Here is a 17,204-nt window from a genome sequence, read left to right as displayed (position 1 = left end):
GTTGGTGCTGCTGGACTGGCATGTTGTCTTCCTGGTTAAGGACTAGCATGGGCAGGGAGGTTTAATGGTGCTGCTAGATAATACTACACTTTTACTGAGTGTTGAGGGCAAACTTTCTTTGAAGCATCTAGATTCAGGTAGGTAGCCGTGTTGGTCTGACGCGGTCGAAATAAATTAAAAAATTGTCCAGTAGCTACATATTTTTAGATCCGTATTTTGGGTACCTTTCCCATTCCCACCAAATAACAACCCTGCTGGATTTAAAATGCACCCAGAGTTGAATTTCATTGGATGCAAAACTCCATAGCTATTGATTTAAAATGTCATAGGAAATTCAGAGGTAAATAGCTATAATTTATTTTAATAGGCTATGCTCAAGTGCTGCTAGGAATATAAGAGAGCAAATAAAATAGGAAAAAGATCAGCTTAGCTGTATTGATCCTTGCAATGTTTTCATTGCCTTGGTTTCATAATGTAGCTAATTACTTTGAGTACACTTTGTGTTGGTTTGTTTTTTTAAAAAAGCCTGCGTGAAATACAAGTGGCCATCTGAATCTCCGATCCTGATACACATGGAACACTTTTCTGTGGTTGCCTTCAAACTTCTATTTAAAGGAAAAACCTTCAGGTGTTTGCAGGTATATGGAAATGAATGTTTCATATTGACTGGACCCCAAGGCAACACTTAGAGAGGAGGGACAAGAGCAACATTTACCTTACTTCCATTAATTATAGCTATAGTATTGAATTGGACAGAGATGGCTATTTTAAGAAGCCCTGATAATGGTGACTTGGCAGGATGGGAAAGGTGGTTGCACAGGCAAGTAGAGTCATGGGTGGGTTACCGCTCTGAATGAACTGTTTGCAAGGATGCTGTTAGCCCACATGAAGGCCACCTCAGGGCACGTTCCATCTCTCATCACACGAAACATCCCCACTTTGAAAAGGAATTTGATGTCTTTGGTCTAGTGCAGTTCTTTCCCTACTACAAGTAGGAAGAAGAAGAATGATGAAGAGCCAAGTTATAAACCCAACACTTTATTATGTATGTTATTTACAGTATTTACATATTGCACATTTAGCTGGAATGTTCATACCTCTATTGTACAGGAAACAGATGGCATTTTAGTGGATGCAGAATCCAAGTTTTACTTAAAACATGTTTGTCTCTTCCACACGGCATGCAGTTTGTACTCAGTAAGAGTACACCATAACAGATTTATGAAACATTTGTAACCAAACACTTTGAATTCCATAAGCAAGAAAGGGAACCTTCTCCACAGGAAGGCTTCCTTGAAAGTGTCCCATGACGTCTCTAAATGAAACATGTTCTTACTTGGGAGGTTGATAATTCACTGAGTTTTTTTGGCAATGCAACACTTCTGATATAGGGTGGCCTTAAAGTATGAAACATTTTAAATTGTTATGGTAGAAAAACTACCAGGAAAAAATGTGTATCTGTAAACAGTGGTGACAGAATAGAAAACACATGTTTTAAAGATTTTATGGGAAGTAGTCTATCAACTTGCAAAAATAAATCTCTTGTTCACAATGGAATATGTTACAAAGATGGTAAGTTCAATTTCCCTGTTGGTTTCCAAGGCACTTCTCTTGGTTCTTGATAATAGCTTTTTCCCTTGATAGTAGTAACATCTGAAACAAAGACAAGACAACACCGCCCACCACAAAATATTAGTTTCTCGGTTTTCAAGTGAGCAAAATATTTCACTTTTGTTTTTGCTGCACAATCTGGCATACTAAAACTCTGGGTCGGTTACCATTTGCTGTCAAGGGATGGGGATTTAGGTAAATGAGCTAAAGCCTTCACAGTTCATGAGCAGCAGCTCTTGGATACTCCAAGGGCAACAATATATTTTTACTTCTTCTTAAATACACTGATTTCCCTACTTGTGGAAATCATTCCTATATGACAGGCACCCCCAAACTCGGCCCTCCAGATGTTTTGGGACTACAGTTCCCATCATCCCTGACCACTGGTCCTGTCAGCTAGGGATGATGGGGGTTGTAGTCCCCAAACATCTGGAGGGCCGAGTTTGGAATGCCTGCTATATGAGATAAGTTGGTGGTTCTAATGTTTGAGGACTGACTACAACATATATATATGTTATATATATATATATAAATGGCTTTATCATAAAAAGTAAGAAAAGTCAAGTAAAGTGTAAAGAATATTGAGCTTCACCCCGAAGTACAGTTTGTTTTGTTCTACAATATTTTATTCACAAGGGCTGAAAAGGATCTCAATCTCAGTGTTGATTCCAAGAGAAATGAATTGGTTTTGATTCCTGATATTGCTTACTGTTGTTAAGCTGGTATTTCAGTGAAATATAAATGTGCAGTTTTGGAGACAGATTCAGCTGAATGCACATAACGTGTTTATTCATGCATCAACTACATTATAACTGTATCATAGATACATTAATCACTCCTACATGTATATTTTTAAGCTGCATTCAAATATGGCATAATCAACCTGTAACTTTAAATAGAGACCCAGTGTCAATACATAGAAACGGATGCTGACTCAGCCCCTGAAAATTAGCTGTGCCTGGATGTGCTTTTGTTTCACTATCTGCTAACTGCATACAGCTATGAATTCACCCTTGATGTCTGAGAGTCTTTATGCTGCCTTCCGGCAGGGGGTATCCTTGGATTTATGGCTGGTATTTTGCCGAGTGAAGGGCGTTGTGTCATTCTCTCTGAAAGGGGAATACCTTCTCCAAAGAGCTATTGCGCAATGCTCATTAATTGTATCAAATCCACAATGGTGATGTTGCTATGCATATACAGGCAGAGTGCAATTGGTCCTTTCAAAAAGCTTACCTTATCCTTCTGTGCACATTGGACTTACTGCCAACCGAGTAAGAAGCCTGGCACATCTTTTATAGTCTAGTGAAAAGATCATAAATAGAAGTTAACAAACAACCCGGCATAACTTTTTTTAAAAAAGTTTATTATCGTAAGGTTATACAAGGAACTGCAAGCCTGTTGCAATTCATTTTGAAACCATTTATTTTTAAGTTATAAGTTTGAATTCTTTGCTTAGAAATCTGGCTGTATAAATGAGATTTTTTTTTTAGTTTTTAAAGGGATTTTATATGCTTTTGCATGTATAATGCTATGCAGACTGGCCTGGAAGAAAGCACCTCTCAAGAAGAAACGGACGTGCACATGTAAACAGCTAGCTCCCATGGCTGTGAACATGCACAGGAGAAATAGCTGCAATGCATGCCTGGACAGCTTAGGTATGCAGGATAGCAAATAAAATTGTGGTGTTCATTCCATAAAATGAAAATTCTCATTTTCTACTAACAGTGAACTAGCAAAGACTGATAATAATCTGAAGCTGAAAACTCGAAGGGAATAAAAACTAGAGCACTGTTCATCTTCAGTTTGAATTTCGTGCCCTTTATTTGAGCCACAGATTACATTTTAGTTGTGTGTACAAAAATGTAATAATGTGAATATTGCCAACTTGTATCTGCTACTTGTATATACATCAGTCAGGATTGGTCCCATCTCATATGACATGTACACTTGGTGGAAAGCTTGAATATGGGACAATGAAATGGCCACAGTAAGATAATCATATCTTTAGGTTAATAAAGCAAGATATGAGCAAGGATTTGATCTATGCATAAGGGCCCTTTGCTCCTCCCTTTCTGATGTGAGCAAGCAAATCAGAAAGTCTTCAGTTAACTGCAGTTTCTCATTTCATCTGAGCTAAGATATTATCTCAGCTTCAAACCATGGCTTAATATCATGACTTGTTCCAAATTTGGTGAGCACAGTATGAAATTGAAAACTGGTTAATTAGAGCCTTGCATACAGAGACTGCATGTGCAGAGAAAAGGCTTGTTCATATTACTGTCTGAAGGTGACAATTTGTGAAACCTCTAGACTTTGTAAAATCTAATGGCACGGATCAAACTTTTAGGCTGCTTATCAAACTACTAAGCTTATGAAAGATGTATATCTGCAAAATTCATTCAGGTAATCAATTTTATGTGAACTACAGCCTGAAAAGAAACTATTTTGGGAGCCTTCACATTTGACTTAAATCGTTCTGCAACCTACTTTGAAGGCCAAAACATTAATGTGTGTGTAAAAGCCCCGCTGTTACGGTTTTTGGATACTACAAAAACACAGTTAATCTAGTAAGGGATTTAATTCTTCTGTGATTGGCAACAGAATTAGTAATTTTCTCTAATACAGCAAATGACATGTATCTGACTTGCACATGCAAGTAGTTTTTTTTATGCACAGTTGCCAAGAATAAACAATCAAAATGTGAGTCAAGGTATTTAAATGGCTGCCAAGTCAGGCTAAGGCTACTGGGGGAACAGACATTAAAGATGCACCATTAAGTACTCCTCCCTATATCACACTAATATAATTATCAGCTATCTGTTGAGAGGACTATCTGTTGAGAAACTAATCCACAGCCCAAGCAGTGACGTGCAACAGGGTAAAACCAGCTGGATGGGAACTGCTCAATTAGTGTTGCCTCATAAATATATAATTTTCCCCCAAAATGGTGTGCATAGGTTGGGGGAGGGAACCCAAACACAATAGTTAAGAGTCATAGTTATCATTCTTAGGCTCTTGGATTATGAGTGTACAGTAAGCCCGCAATTTACAGGCACTTAACTTGTGCACATTCAGCTTCACATGCATGACGAAAAATAAAAAGGGATCAGGGTTCTTGGAGAAATGACTTTGGCAACCCCACCCACCATTGAACCAGTGTGTTTTGACTATATGCGATTCTGGCTTTGGGTTGTAAGGAAATGCATCATTTTAATAAGTGTGGCATTGCTGTCAGCTGTGACTTCTGCCAGTTAAACAACTTCTTAACTGTTTGCGCATATATATCCCAGTGTTGCAAACCCAGATTTTATTCTTTAATGTCTGTTATCTGATGTACTATTAAGTTCCAAGTTACTATATTGTAAACCAAAGGCAAAGGAGTTGACAGATAATTGGCATACAAATTTGAGCTGTCTGCGGAAAGTACATTTTAAGTTGATAGCTAAAGCCATGAGACCTCTTGCAGGAGTCACAGCAATGGCACTTAAAATATTGTTCTGTGGGTTGCAACTCTGTGGGTGAAATCCAACAGTGTCTGTCTACCAGCAGAATGACTGCTGTTGACAGAATGGGTTCTCCCACTTGCAAACTCCCAACATCTGCCCTGGGAGGTTGGAAGACCCTATGAAGCAGATCTGTAGGGAGACGTCTGCTCACATGATGCTGGATGTTGCCCTATGCTTAAGAAATTTAAGATGAAACTCATAGTTCACACTTATAGGTACTGCTGGTTGTCTTCAACTAACCCACTGAAATTAATAACCATGACTAGCTTATGTCTATTGCTTCAGTGCATATACTCTTGTGTAAAAGCGAGTTGAGTACATCCCTGAATATTTACATTTGAGTCTCACTATACAGCAGTCTGTTTAATTACTGTAATTCCACAAACTCCTTAAATAAACCGAATAATAATTGCATTGGAAGACAGCTCTTTATTGAATGCAACTAAATTAAATGTCTGGCAATGGATTCTTGGGTGATAGCACTTACATGCAGGAATGGTGCAGTCTCTTGTATGATGGTAAAGTCTATGAAAGTGTTTAGTGCATTTTGGACCAAAATAAAGATGACCTGGGGGAGAAAAGAAGCAGTGGATCAGTTGAATTAGTACCACATGAGGATAATTACAGACAAAAGTACCATGTTAGAATGTTGAATTCTGCTTACCTGTTAAATGGTTTAAAAACTTGTCTTTCATTCTCAGATCTCTAGGAACTATTTCTGTTAAAAGGAATGAAGGACATTATAACAGAATCGTCATTCATGTTCATTTAGCTTCCAGCTAATTTTAAGATGTTAAACTGGTTGAAAAAGGCAATGGCATTTTCATGGATCTTAAAAACCAATTGTAGGCTCATTATTTGCCTTTTGTAAAATTCTCATGTTGTAAAATTCTCATGTTCTAAAAAAACACACAACCCACCTAGATAACCTAAGCAAGTGTTTATAGCATTGAACACCCACTGAAATCAGTAACATTTTGAGTAAAGACAGCTGGGATTGAATTTAATTTTGTTCACAATTCTGGGGAGCAAGTGCCATTGAAATCAAGTGGGATGGCTTTTGAGCAAAAGCAGTCAGCTTCTGTCCTACTCCAAATGTAAATGTTTCTCGCTTCTAGGCAGCTCTTGTATGTACAAGTTTTAAGAGATTTAGTGGTACATTGGATTCCACTCTGGCTGCCCATCTCTTTCTTCACAAGAAAGAATGCCATGGCTCTTATAGCTGCTCCTGGCTTAGCTCTGCTGATGTAATTGGGGGAGGAAACAGGACACCTTAACTGAACAATATGAATGTGCCCTACATTTTGGAATTCCAAGTCCATGAACATCTTTTGTTAGTTTGCATAACACCTAATGTTATTATTATCATTATCATTATCATTCTTCCACCCATCTGACTGGGTTGCCCCAGCCAATCTGGGCAGCAGAATATAAAAACACAATAAAACACCAAATATTTAAAACTTCCCTATACAGGGCTGCCTTCAGATGTGTTCTAAAAAATCATATAGTTGTTTATCTGTTTGACATCTGACAGGAGGGAATTCCACAGGGTGAGTGCCACTACTGAGAAGGCCTTCCGCCTGGTTCGCTGTAACTTCACTTCTCGCAGCGAGGGAACTGCCAGAAGGTCCTCAGAGCTAGACAGTGGGAGTGGAGACGCTCCCTCAAGTGTACAGGGCTGAGAGCAGGGCTTTAAAGGTCTGCACCAACACTTGGAATTGTGCTCGGAAACATACTGGGAGCCAATGAAGATCCTTTAGGACCAGTATGATATGATCCTGGCAGCCACTCCCAGTCATCGGTCTAGCTGCCGCATTCTGGACTAGTTGTAGTTTCCGAGTCACCTTCCTAGACATTCAGACTGCACCATGTTTGTGCATCTGAGTTGAGCACTTGAAACACAGGTGCCACTGCTTAGGTATATGATGATTAATGGGAGTGTCAGTAAAACATGCTAATCTGCTGACATATCAGAGACCAGCTGTTGCTCCATGTTCATGTTAACAAAGAATTTTGCATTATATGGTTTTGCACATAGAGTAGATGTTTGGGCTGCGAACGTGATCTGTGCGGGAGGCGTGTTCGCAGCCCACAGCGCCACGTCTGCACAGGTCGCGATTTGCGGCTTCTACGCATGTGCGAGCACCGAAGCCTGGAAGTAACCCATTCCAGTACTTCTGGGTTCAGCGCAGTGCGCAACCCAAAAACACACAACCTGAAGCATCTGTGACCCGAGGTATGACTGTACTTACTTATACAGAAGTATAGACACCCATAATGAAGAACCTGGAGTTTGGCATAACAGAATCTGCAGTGTCCTATTTAGTTCCTAAGCTCAATTCCTCTCAAATAATTGCATTTTGTTATCCAGGACAGACAAATGTTCATCAAGCACCATCTGAGAAACTGACTGAATAGGAGCGTATTTTCAGGAAATGTAACCACAGTATTGTAAGGGAGGACAACATAATCTACTTGCTTCTTACTCATGTGGTTTGCTTTCCCACATCCTGTATTAAATGGAGGGGAATGCAACTAGTTTGTTGAAATCCTCTTTAGCTCCTTGTGGCTGTCTCCTTGATTTAGTGTCACATTTTATTGCTTTTTGTTACTTACATTAAGATATCTGTGTTGATTGCACATGAAATGCTGCACTTTTTTCTTTTTTTTACCATAAATGAATGCCTAAGTGGCCTTTGAATTCCCCTGGGACCTCTTTATTGCATTTAAAGTCAGAACTACTTCCAACCAGATCTGATTCACTGGTAAGTTTTAGACATTCTCGAAATTCACCATTTATTTACAGTACTTCTAAGCATAGTCAAGCTCAGTTGAATTGACCTTATAATATTTGACCTAATTGTGTCATGCGCCACATTAAATGCTTAGATGTTTCTTTCAAAAGTCCCTCAGGGGACAGTCAGGCATTAGATGATTGATAGGTAGACTTCTGGCTAGTAGTTCCTTGCAATAGCGAGACTGCTGGGAAAAAGCCTTTCAGAAGTTGGCAAGTTGCTTCAGCACAGTTTTATTTTGATTACAACAGGTTCTACTTCAGCTGTTGTGCTCCAGTTATGTGCTGCACAGTGGTTCTACATCAAGCAGGTTTTCAGTGTGAAATCTGTTTCTAACACATTCCTCACGAAAGTTGTCCAAAACATGAATAGCACCATATTAGGGAAGGCTGATGCAGACTGTGGTGGATTCTATGATTTCAAACTGCAGCTGGAGTCATATTTTGGAGTGCTCCTCTCTTTATATATATATTTAAAACCATTCATCCGCCTGCATGACAAACAAAAAATAAAATCTTGTACAGGGAGAAATTTAGATGATTGTTCTTAATGTGCCAGTTTACTGTGTGAAGGGGTGTTTTCCATGTAGCAGAGAGACCAACACTCTGACCTATATCCAGCACAATAAACAACAAATTCTATAATTTTACAGGCTTCTTCTACATAATAGGCCATATTCAACTAACAGATTCAATTAATGAGTCAATATCCAGCACACTTGGGCAGATACTGGGGCTTATACACTCTGGAAGAGACCAGTGGTGCTGATGTTTACCTTGCCTGGACCTCCTGCAGTACATATCACCGATTAGTGCCAATGCCACTTAAGTGATTGTACTGGTGATGGTGGGTTTCCTAGAAGAGGTGGGCATTTGTTTGATTCTGATCAGTACTGGGCAGCTGCCATTTTATATTTCTCATAATGCAACGGTGCAGAATTTGCCAGGTGATCTGGAGTGTTGCGGTGTAGGGAATTTTAAATGGTGACCACCAGGCACAAATTCAAACTAGTAGCCACTTTTGCTCCCCAAGTAAGAGTGTTGGTGCTATTGGGTAAGCCCACAGGGGTGGGCCAATTGGTGCCAGAAGGACCCAATCGGAGCACAAGACAGGGAATCTGCATCAGCAGCATGGCTGTCCATCAACAGCACTGATGGGTCACTCAAGCCTGGTACCTGACCTAGATTTCAGGGTCTTGCAAAGTTCCTTGCTTTTCCTGTGACTAGCTGAATTGCGTATATTACGCATATATTGTGCAAAATTGTGGAAATTTATAAAGTAATTCAGCATTTTAAGTCAGCAAATGCACAGTATTGTCTACAACCCAAAGCTGCAATCCCAAGCAACCTTATTACTTTGAGAATTTACTTTGAAATGAGCTTGTTTAGATCTGGATGCAAATCTTATTAAACATTAGCTGACATTAGCATATTATAGTGGCTGACAGGAGCGGGAAGGAGGGTCTGCATCTTATTAGAATAACTGCAGATAGATTGAATCTACACAGGCATGTGGAACCCTTGCAAGTGAAATTTCACTTTCTGAAAAAGTTTAGCGTCTACTGCCTGGTTATTATTGCTCAGTAGCAATGGTATACTTGAGTACTGTGTTTAGTGAGAACTCTCTGTAGGAACTCTCACTTTGTCAACAACAATTACTCTTTCATGGAAAACCTCCCAAGTTCTAGATGCATCAGAACTTTGGGTGTTTTTCAGTATATAATTTTATTCAGCCTTTTGGAATCTCCCCTTTTCTTTTCCTCTTGTGCTTTATAGCCATTTACTTGCAGAGGGGGAGCAATTCAGTGCCACCCATGGGGTGTGGTCTAAATCTTCCCCATTCCTTTAAGGTGCCTCCTAAGCCATATAATATGTGATTAAATACTACTCAAACAGGATCCAGCAGATCAACTATATTTGCTCTAATTGGCAAGTATTTATGATAAGCCTAAATTCCCATTTTCAAGGGACTTGCTAGTCTGCAAATCTTTTATTATTACACATAAGATTTGACAGTGCAATCCTGTGAATTCAATGGTGCTTACCCCTAGGAAAGTAATCACAGACTTGTAGCCTACAGTGGTACCTTGGGTTACATATGCTTCAGGTTACATACGCTTCAGGTTACAGACTCCGCTAACCCAGAAATAGTACCTCAAGTTAAGAACTTTGCTTCAGGATGAGAACAGAAATCGTGCTCTGGCAGCGCGGCAGCAGCAGGAGGCCCCATTAGCTAAAGTGGTGCTTCAGGTTAAGAACAATTTCAGGTTAAGAATGGACCTCCGGAACAAATTAAGTACTTAACCCGAGGTACCACTGTAATTGTCTAAAGCCGAATTTCTGAAATAATTTACTACAGAATTAAACCCCTACAAAGAAATGCTGTTTCAGAGTAACTAACGGCCAGTTAAGCCAAATAGTATGATTTTAAACAATTAAAGTTCCAGTGATATAAACACGACTAAAATTGGCTAATTTTTTAGTCTGCAACTAGTTCTGATTTCTGGTCCAGGAAACAGACAGTTCTTAAACTGAAAATTTGCCATTGGTAAGACTTCTTTCCAGAAACATGTTTATGGGGTCAAAAACACAGGCATAGAAATATAATTATAGCATTTCTAAATACATACCAGAGACAAACCCAGCCAGTACAAGCACTATCATTGATTTCTGAAGAGTAGCAGGAAAGAGAGAGAACTGCTTACATTTCAGCAATGAGTATGCTGCCACATTTTCTGCATACCTTATATATATACACAGCCTTGTTTGGAGAATTGGGGTGGGATAGCTGCTGCTCTAGTTTGGAGCTGAAATCAGTTTTGGACAGCACTGATGGGCTGGCCCTTGTATCAATCATGAAGCACCTCCCTCTTAAGGGCTGGACTATGTGCAATGCTGATTGGTTCGCCCTTGTGCCAGTCACAAAGCTATCTCCCCTATCTGAGCAGATGTCAGAGTTAAACTATGTACAATCACAGCAAATAAATTGGATACCTAGAGGGGACTAAAAAAAAAAAGTTGTCTGTCTCAACCTCTTGCAAGCTGGAGGTTGTTTTCTGGTTGATAAAGCATGAGGAGCGGAGTACAGCTTGCATTGCAGCCGAAAAACCTGCCATGCTACTCTTTCAAGGTATGACTACAAGTAGCCTTAATAAGAAGTTTACAGAAAATGACAAAGTATCATTCCAGTTGCAAAGTGTTCATTTCCGCGAAGCTTGCAAACAATAGCATAGCTCAAACATTGTTGTACTGAAGACTGCTCTAAACAGCTGATAGCAGACCTGCTTCAAAGATCTTCTTCAGATAACTTAAAAAAACACACATTCCATATGAGAAACTGAAAAATATTCATTCAACCAATGCAATTTAGTTGCTAAGGGAGGTTTCCAGGTGTCAACCAAAAACTCGCATGCAGCCAACTGTTTGGAACATTCTTCAATACAATACTTTGCATTTGTAATTATAGTTTTCCTGCTTTGTTGTAAATTTCTCCTCATCAGTATATTGTTACAGTCCTGTGCTTTTCAGGCCCCTTATACAGAACTGTATAACTACTTCACTCATCTATTAAAATCAGTGCAATTTAAATTTGCTTAACCTTCAAGATAAAATCTAGGGAAAAAAGAAACATTCAAGAAGCAGAAAACCTGTGGGAGATATCCGAGTGACTAGCAGTAATCAAATGCAGATTTGCACACGAAGTTGCCTTATACTGATGCAAACCAGTCTATTGGGGCGGGAACCCTCGAACTATGGAAAACTTTTAAAAAGAAACTTCTGAGAGTTTCAGATGTGCAATTGACTAGACTAGAGTAACAGACAAGGAACTGTTAGCGAGCCTCGGAGCACACACATCGCAAAGTGATCTCCTTTAGATGATGCTTCTCGGATTTCAACCTATTAATTTGCTCTTCAGCGCCATCGGTCGCTGAAGGAGGGCGTAGCATGGTTATTCCTCGTTTAACGCGAGGGGAGCTTTGCTAGTCTGGCGTTTGCCTTCAGAGCGGTTATTGAGGAATCCGCTGTACAATTAAGGACTGGAGCAATTTGCAAGCCTCCCCCCACCCCCGAGATTTCTCAGATGCAAACTGGCAGCTTGATGACCGAGCTCTCCGTTTTGTAAAGTTTAACGCAAAAAGAAAAATGAACGTAACAGGTTGCAGTGTCTCCTCTAACACAATGTAGTATTATTTGACTTACCAACTCTCTGTTCTTCTGAGTAAGATCCATAATCGGGTACTACTTCCCTTCTCCGGTCCAAAAGATAGTCTTGTTTGTACTGAACCCCGTTCTCCTCGTCCTCCTCCAGGTGGTATTTTTTCAGTTCCTGAATGATCTCCATGATCAGGTTTAAGAGGTTCTGCCTTTCCTTCAGCCCTGCGCTAGATTCGGGTCTCTCTTCGCAATGTCCCGCTGAAAGCATCGCCAGCACCAGCCCCACCAACGCAGGGGATCTCAGGAATCTGCCCATGGCGCTTCCGAGGTCAAACGAGGGATAGATGGAGCCACTTTCCGAGTCCACTCCCTGAAACCAGCTGTGGAGGGGAGATATGTGTCACTGCCAGGTGTCACATCAACGCGAACAGTGAGTGGCAAGTTAAAGCAATTATTCTCCCTTCAAGTTGAGAGTGCCCAGATTTTCTAACCTCTGCCTTCTCTCCCTCTCTCTCTCTTACTTAAAAGAGGGGGAGGACCTAGATAATCAGCTGGCAGCTCCCTCTGCTCTTTAGCCAAGTAGGATCTAGTAGCAAGAAGAAGGCAATTGAATTCCCCAGTGGCATTCGCGTCTCACTCGCTTGGTCCTGAACTCACTGCCCTTGCTCTTGGTGCCACGGAGTTAAAGAGCGCTTGCTTAGGACAGGAAGATGGATATCGAATACTTTTAACACATGGTGTTTGGGTTTTAAAAACAGTGGGTGGGACCTGGAGATCAATCAATCAATAAACTTTTCGCTTAGAAAACAAGGAAGAGGCCCTATCCCTCATTGAGTCCACAAGCAGCAGAGGGCTAGGAGAGATTTATTTGCAGAGGAGCTGCTTTCTGGAGTGCTCAGATCAGCTTGGCAGAAGACACCCTTCTGAGCGCACGGCTTCCAAAGCAGGACCTGAGCGCCAGCGATGAAACTCCTCTGCTTGTTTGGCACGCGAGGGAGCCTTGCACGAAGGGAAGGGCTTACTCACCCCTCTCGCTTAACTGGGAAGCCCCAAGAGTGGGAATCAATGCTTCTCAGCCAGAGGCAGTGCCACCGAGTGGTGACACTTTACTCCGGAGCATTTACACCAGGGATGTGGTCCAGCGTGGACCCTCGAGGTGCTGTCGGATTCCAACTCCCATCAGTCACAGACAGCATGTCCAATGTTTCAGGGCGTGATGGGAGATGAAGTCCAGCAACTCCTCCCGCCGGCCTCTCACCAAAGGCGAGACCCGCCTCTCTCAATTGAGCAGCCTGCCCCACAGCCTTGCTTGTTTCCCCCTCTGCTTCCTATTGGAGATCGGCATGTCTTTATATGAAAAGCAAACTCTAGGGGAAGCAAAGGACCTGAGGGATTCCGCGCCCCCCTTTCCCCCTCCTCTTTTCCTTTTGGAAACCTGGAAACCTGTTTTTGCGTAAGGAGAGGCAGGCTGAGGGAGGGGGAACGCAAGAAGTGCAAAATGCCAGGCAGGTAAATAGAGTCTTGCCTGGAAAAGTTTGGCAAGCTTTCACGGCATTCTGCAAGGGGGTGGGGGGGGGCGCGCGCAAGTGACGCTGTCTTTCAAGTCTACTCGCTCCCTAAGCGCTTGGCTAGCCAGCAGGCTGCCTTGATCCGAGAAGAACTTGGCCGCTTTTTTGCTCCCCCTAATTTGTAATCTGATGAGGAAATGCGGTTTCCCCTCTTCGCTCGGCAAGTAATTTATCAAGTGGTTACATGCTTACATCCGAGGGCATACACAGAGAATCCAAAGTGACGCGCGCAGGCTCAGATGCTTTGGACTAGCAGAGTGGGAACTTGTGGTCCTCCAGATGTTGCTGAACCCTCGACCCATCATCCCTTAGCTGGGACTAATAGGAGCTGGAGTGCAACATCCAGAGGGCCGCAGGTCCCCCAGCCTAACCCCCCTCTCTCCACGGACGCCAAACCCCACGCAGGCACATCGGCGGGTCTGGGAAGCGCCTGCCACCTTCGGGCCTCCCATGTCCGGCGCGCCTTCCTCCTCCTCCTCCACGTGGCTTGCGGATACTCGAGGAAGAGCAGCCTTCGCTAGCCTGGAGCCTCCCAGATGTCTGAGGTCTGCGACTCTCCGCAGCCAGCGCATCTGGGAGGCACCAGGCTGAGCAAGTCCGGCGTGGAGAGAGCGAGAGAGAGGTATGAACATCTGGCTGGCTGAGAGCGACCCATTCATTCGAAAAAGGCGGCTCGGTCCAGCCAGAGCTGCCTCTGCACTTCTCAGCCCCGTCGATTTCGCGAAGAGAAGAGCCGAGATTCCACCCGTTGAAATCAAGGCGATTTCAACGAAGCGCTTTAACTTTGGCTAGGACTTTCTCTCCGTTCCAAGCGCGGCTGCTGCTCTCGGCTTCTCCTCTTCCTCCTCCCTTCCCCACCCGCGAGAAAGACTCGGGAGGCAAACCGGGCGAGCGGGGCGCCAGTGCCACAGCCCTCTCAGCTTGACCCTCCTCCTTGCCGGGCGGCGGCTTGGTGCCTCGGGCTCCCTCCCCTCGCTTCACTCGCCGCTCAGCAAGTGAATCGGCTGGCCGTGCCGGCGAGTCGAGCCAGTCGAGCGACACCTTCCGGAGGTGCCCGAGCGCAAGTACGCCGCCGCCTCTGGCCAGAGAGCGGCAAAATTTGGCGAGAGGCGCGCGGTGGATCCCGCCGTCCGGGTGTCCGCCCTGTCGTCTCCTGCTCCTTGAGCTCTCGGGAGCATTACCTGCCTCCGTTTGCCCTTTGAGGCGGTGTGCGTGACGGGGCGTCCCTCCCTCGCCGGCCGGAGCCTCGCTTCTCTCGCCGCGCTCTGTCTCTTTTCCCCGGCGCGCACGCCGTCCGCTCTCCCGCCACCTACTCCATGTCCGCGCTTTTATAGAGGCTTATATAGGGTATCCGCGAGGTGGCCGCCGCCGCCTCAGACGGTATCGACTTGCAAGTGGGTGGATGGCCGGCTCTCCCCCAAGTCCCGCTCTGCAGCCCCTCGAGTCGCCTCGCAGCCACTGAAGTTCTCCCCTCACGGCTCCCCCGCCCCGGTCCCTTCTTATGCTGCCTCCCCGCAGACGTAAAACGAGCAGTCCCGGCTCAAGGGGGGGGGGGAGGGGGAGGGAAGGAAGGAAGGAAAGGGGGGGGGGGTCCAGCAGCCCGAGTTTCTTTAATTAGAAACTCCGCCTGAAATATTCATTTCGCCCCCTTCCCAACCACCCACCTCCACCCCGGCCCGCTCGCTCGCTTCCCGCCGTTTCCTCGGGGCGCGCAGCCTCCCTCGCGGGCTGCATCTCTCTGGCATCACTGCCCGCCAGCTGAGGGGGGGATTACCAGCAGCGGCTCGTGGGCTTGGCCGCTCGCCCCGGCCTGGCGCGCTTTGCGTTCGGTGGGGCGGGAAAGGGCGGGGTGCGAAGACGAGGAGCCGGGGTTTGGTTTACATTATCTAATCTTCCGGAGCGAGAAGCGGGAGATCGATGCCGTTCCCATTCGTCGGAGAGAAGAAGAGAGACTTTCCCATCCTTCCTTCCTTCCCCTGCTTGTGGCAGGAGCTGTAAGGCGGGCGGATGTGGGGTTGGGGGTCCCTCACAGCCGACGGATGGGACGAGGACCCCACGCGGAGAGAGCCATTGCCACTTATAATGTCGCAGGAGACAGTTCTGACTGGATTCTCCCAAGCAGAGGAGCCAACTCCTAGGGGCAGAGGTCCCTTCAGGCCCCCCCAAAATATTTAAGGGGGCCACCGCCCACCCACCCCAGTTGATGGGCGTTGCCATTTCAATGGCATTTGTGCAAAGTTTCATGAATCATTCATGTGGGGTGGGGCTTACCTGCCTCCCCTCACCCCAATATTTTATTCAAGTTGGCACCCCCTGCCACCAAGGGACCCTGCTGGCCTGTCTTCAGAAGTGACAGGCCAGAGTGGGCTTGGTTCTGGCAATCCCCAAGCAGGACACACAAACCCCAGCAGTTGTGTTCAGTGGCTGCGATCAGTTGGAAACATAAGGCAATAATCCAGAAACAAGTCAAGTAATAATCAACCAAAGTGCTTCAGAGCATTTGCAGAGTGCCTTTCTCTCTTCAAATCACATCAGGCCAGTGGCGTAGCATGGGGGGGTGCAGGGGGGGGGCCGGCCGCATTGGGCGCAACATCTGGGGGTTAGGGTTAGGGGCGCAAATCCACGGGTTAGGGGCACAAATCCACGGGTTAGGGGGTGCAAATTACTTGCCTTGCCCCGGGTGCTGACAACCCACGCTACGCCACTGCATCAGGCCAGCCTCAGACAACAGGGTACTATGAGAAGACAGCAATTCCTTCATTGGTATTGCCCTCCTGCCTCCTCAGGGTACCATTTGGATGGCTATTATTATTTTTTGCCTCAGGCTCCCAATTATTTCATCTTGTCCTTGACCCACATACCTGTGCACACAACCTAATGGTAAAAAGAAGAGCTTAAAGGACTTTGAAACCTGACATGCATTTTCTTTTCTAAAAAATTAAGCACTATCTTTGGATGAAGGGTGGTGTAGAAATTTCATGAATAGTAATAGTAGTAGTAGTAGTAGTAATAATATATAATTATTTGGCACAATGGCACCACAGACACAAGACATGGGAAAACTAGCACCTCATAGTTTGGGGCACGTAGTGACTAAACTATATGAAAATCTTCACTTCTCTCACGAGCGTTTATTTATACTCTACTTTTTAGGAGAATCTCGCAAAACAGCAGTCATGGCATAGGATACCAATAAAAAACCCAGTTTTAAAAGTTGAAATTTAAAACACCACAAAATTTTAAGACAGTTTTAAAAAGCAACCCTTTGCACAGCGCACCGTAAAACACAAACATAAACAGAATGAAACAGCATGAAAAGGCTGACCTTGTTTATTGACTTGATTACAAGTGAATTAAGCTGACTACAAGGTATGGAATATGCAACTCTCTCCCCCCAATTTTACCTTCACAAGAACCCTACAAAATAAGTTAAGGTGAGAGAGGCTGGACGGCTTAAGGTCTCCCAGTGAGCTTCATGGCTGAGTAGAGTTTGAACCTGGCTGTTCCCAAGCCTAGTCCTATTTCATATCAGCTGGTCCCTTGGGTTAAGAACTTAATTCATTCTGG

The 17,204-nt window shown here is 44.1% G+C and overlaps 3 protein-coding genes across 3 annotated transcripts in view; 1 reads left to right on the top strand and 2 right to left on the bottom strand.

The window, feature by feature from the left end:
- Nucleotides 1-17,204, top strand: part of TPO (thyroid peroxidase) — a 990,904-nt gene that overhangs the window by 325,559 nt on the left and 648,141 nt on the right. The window lies entirely within an intron of this gene.
- SH3YL1 (SH3 and SYLF domain containing 1) overlaps nucleotides 1-17,204 on the bottom strand; it is a 458,321-nt gene that overhangs the window by 40,843 nt on the left and 400,274 nt on the right. The gene's annotated exons all lie outside the window — the stretch shown is intronic.
- Nucleotides 1,023-15,341, bottom strand: ALKAL2 (ALK and LTK ligand 2). Its single transcript, XM_083431871.1, has 6 exons — nucleotides 14,819-15,341; nucleotides 12,115-12,449; nucleotides 5,782-5,835; nucleotides 5,605-5,685; nucleotides 2,845-2,910; nucleotides 1,023-1,653 (listed from the first exon to the last, which is right to left on the bottom strand). The coding sequence occupies exons 2-5, from the start codon at nucleotides 12,383-12,385 to the stop codon at nucleotides 2,846-2,848; spliced, it is 471 nt and encodes a 156-aa protein (XP_083287997.1). The 5' UTR covers nucleotides 12,386-12,449; nucleotides 14,819-15,341; the 3' UTR covers nucleotides 1,023-1,653; nucleotide 2,845.

This window comes from Podarcis tiliguerta, assembly GCF_965153285.1.
Source record: "Podarcis tiliguerta genome assembly, chromosome: 3".
NCBI lineage: Eukaryota > Metazoa > Chordata > Lepidosauria > Squamata > Lacertidae > Podarcis > Podarcis tiliguerta.
Note: the sequence above shows the minus strand (reverse complement) of the source record. Positions and strands in the feature narration are given on the sequence as shown.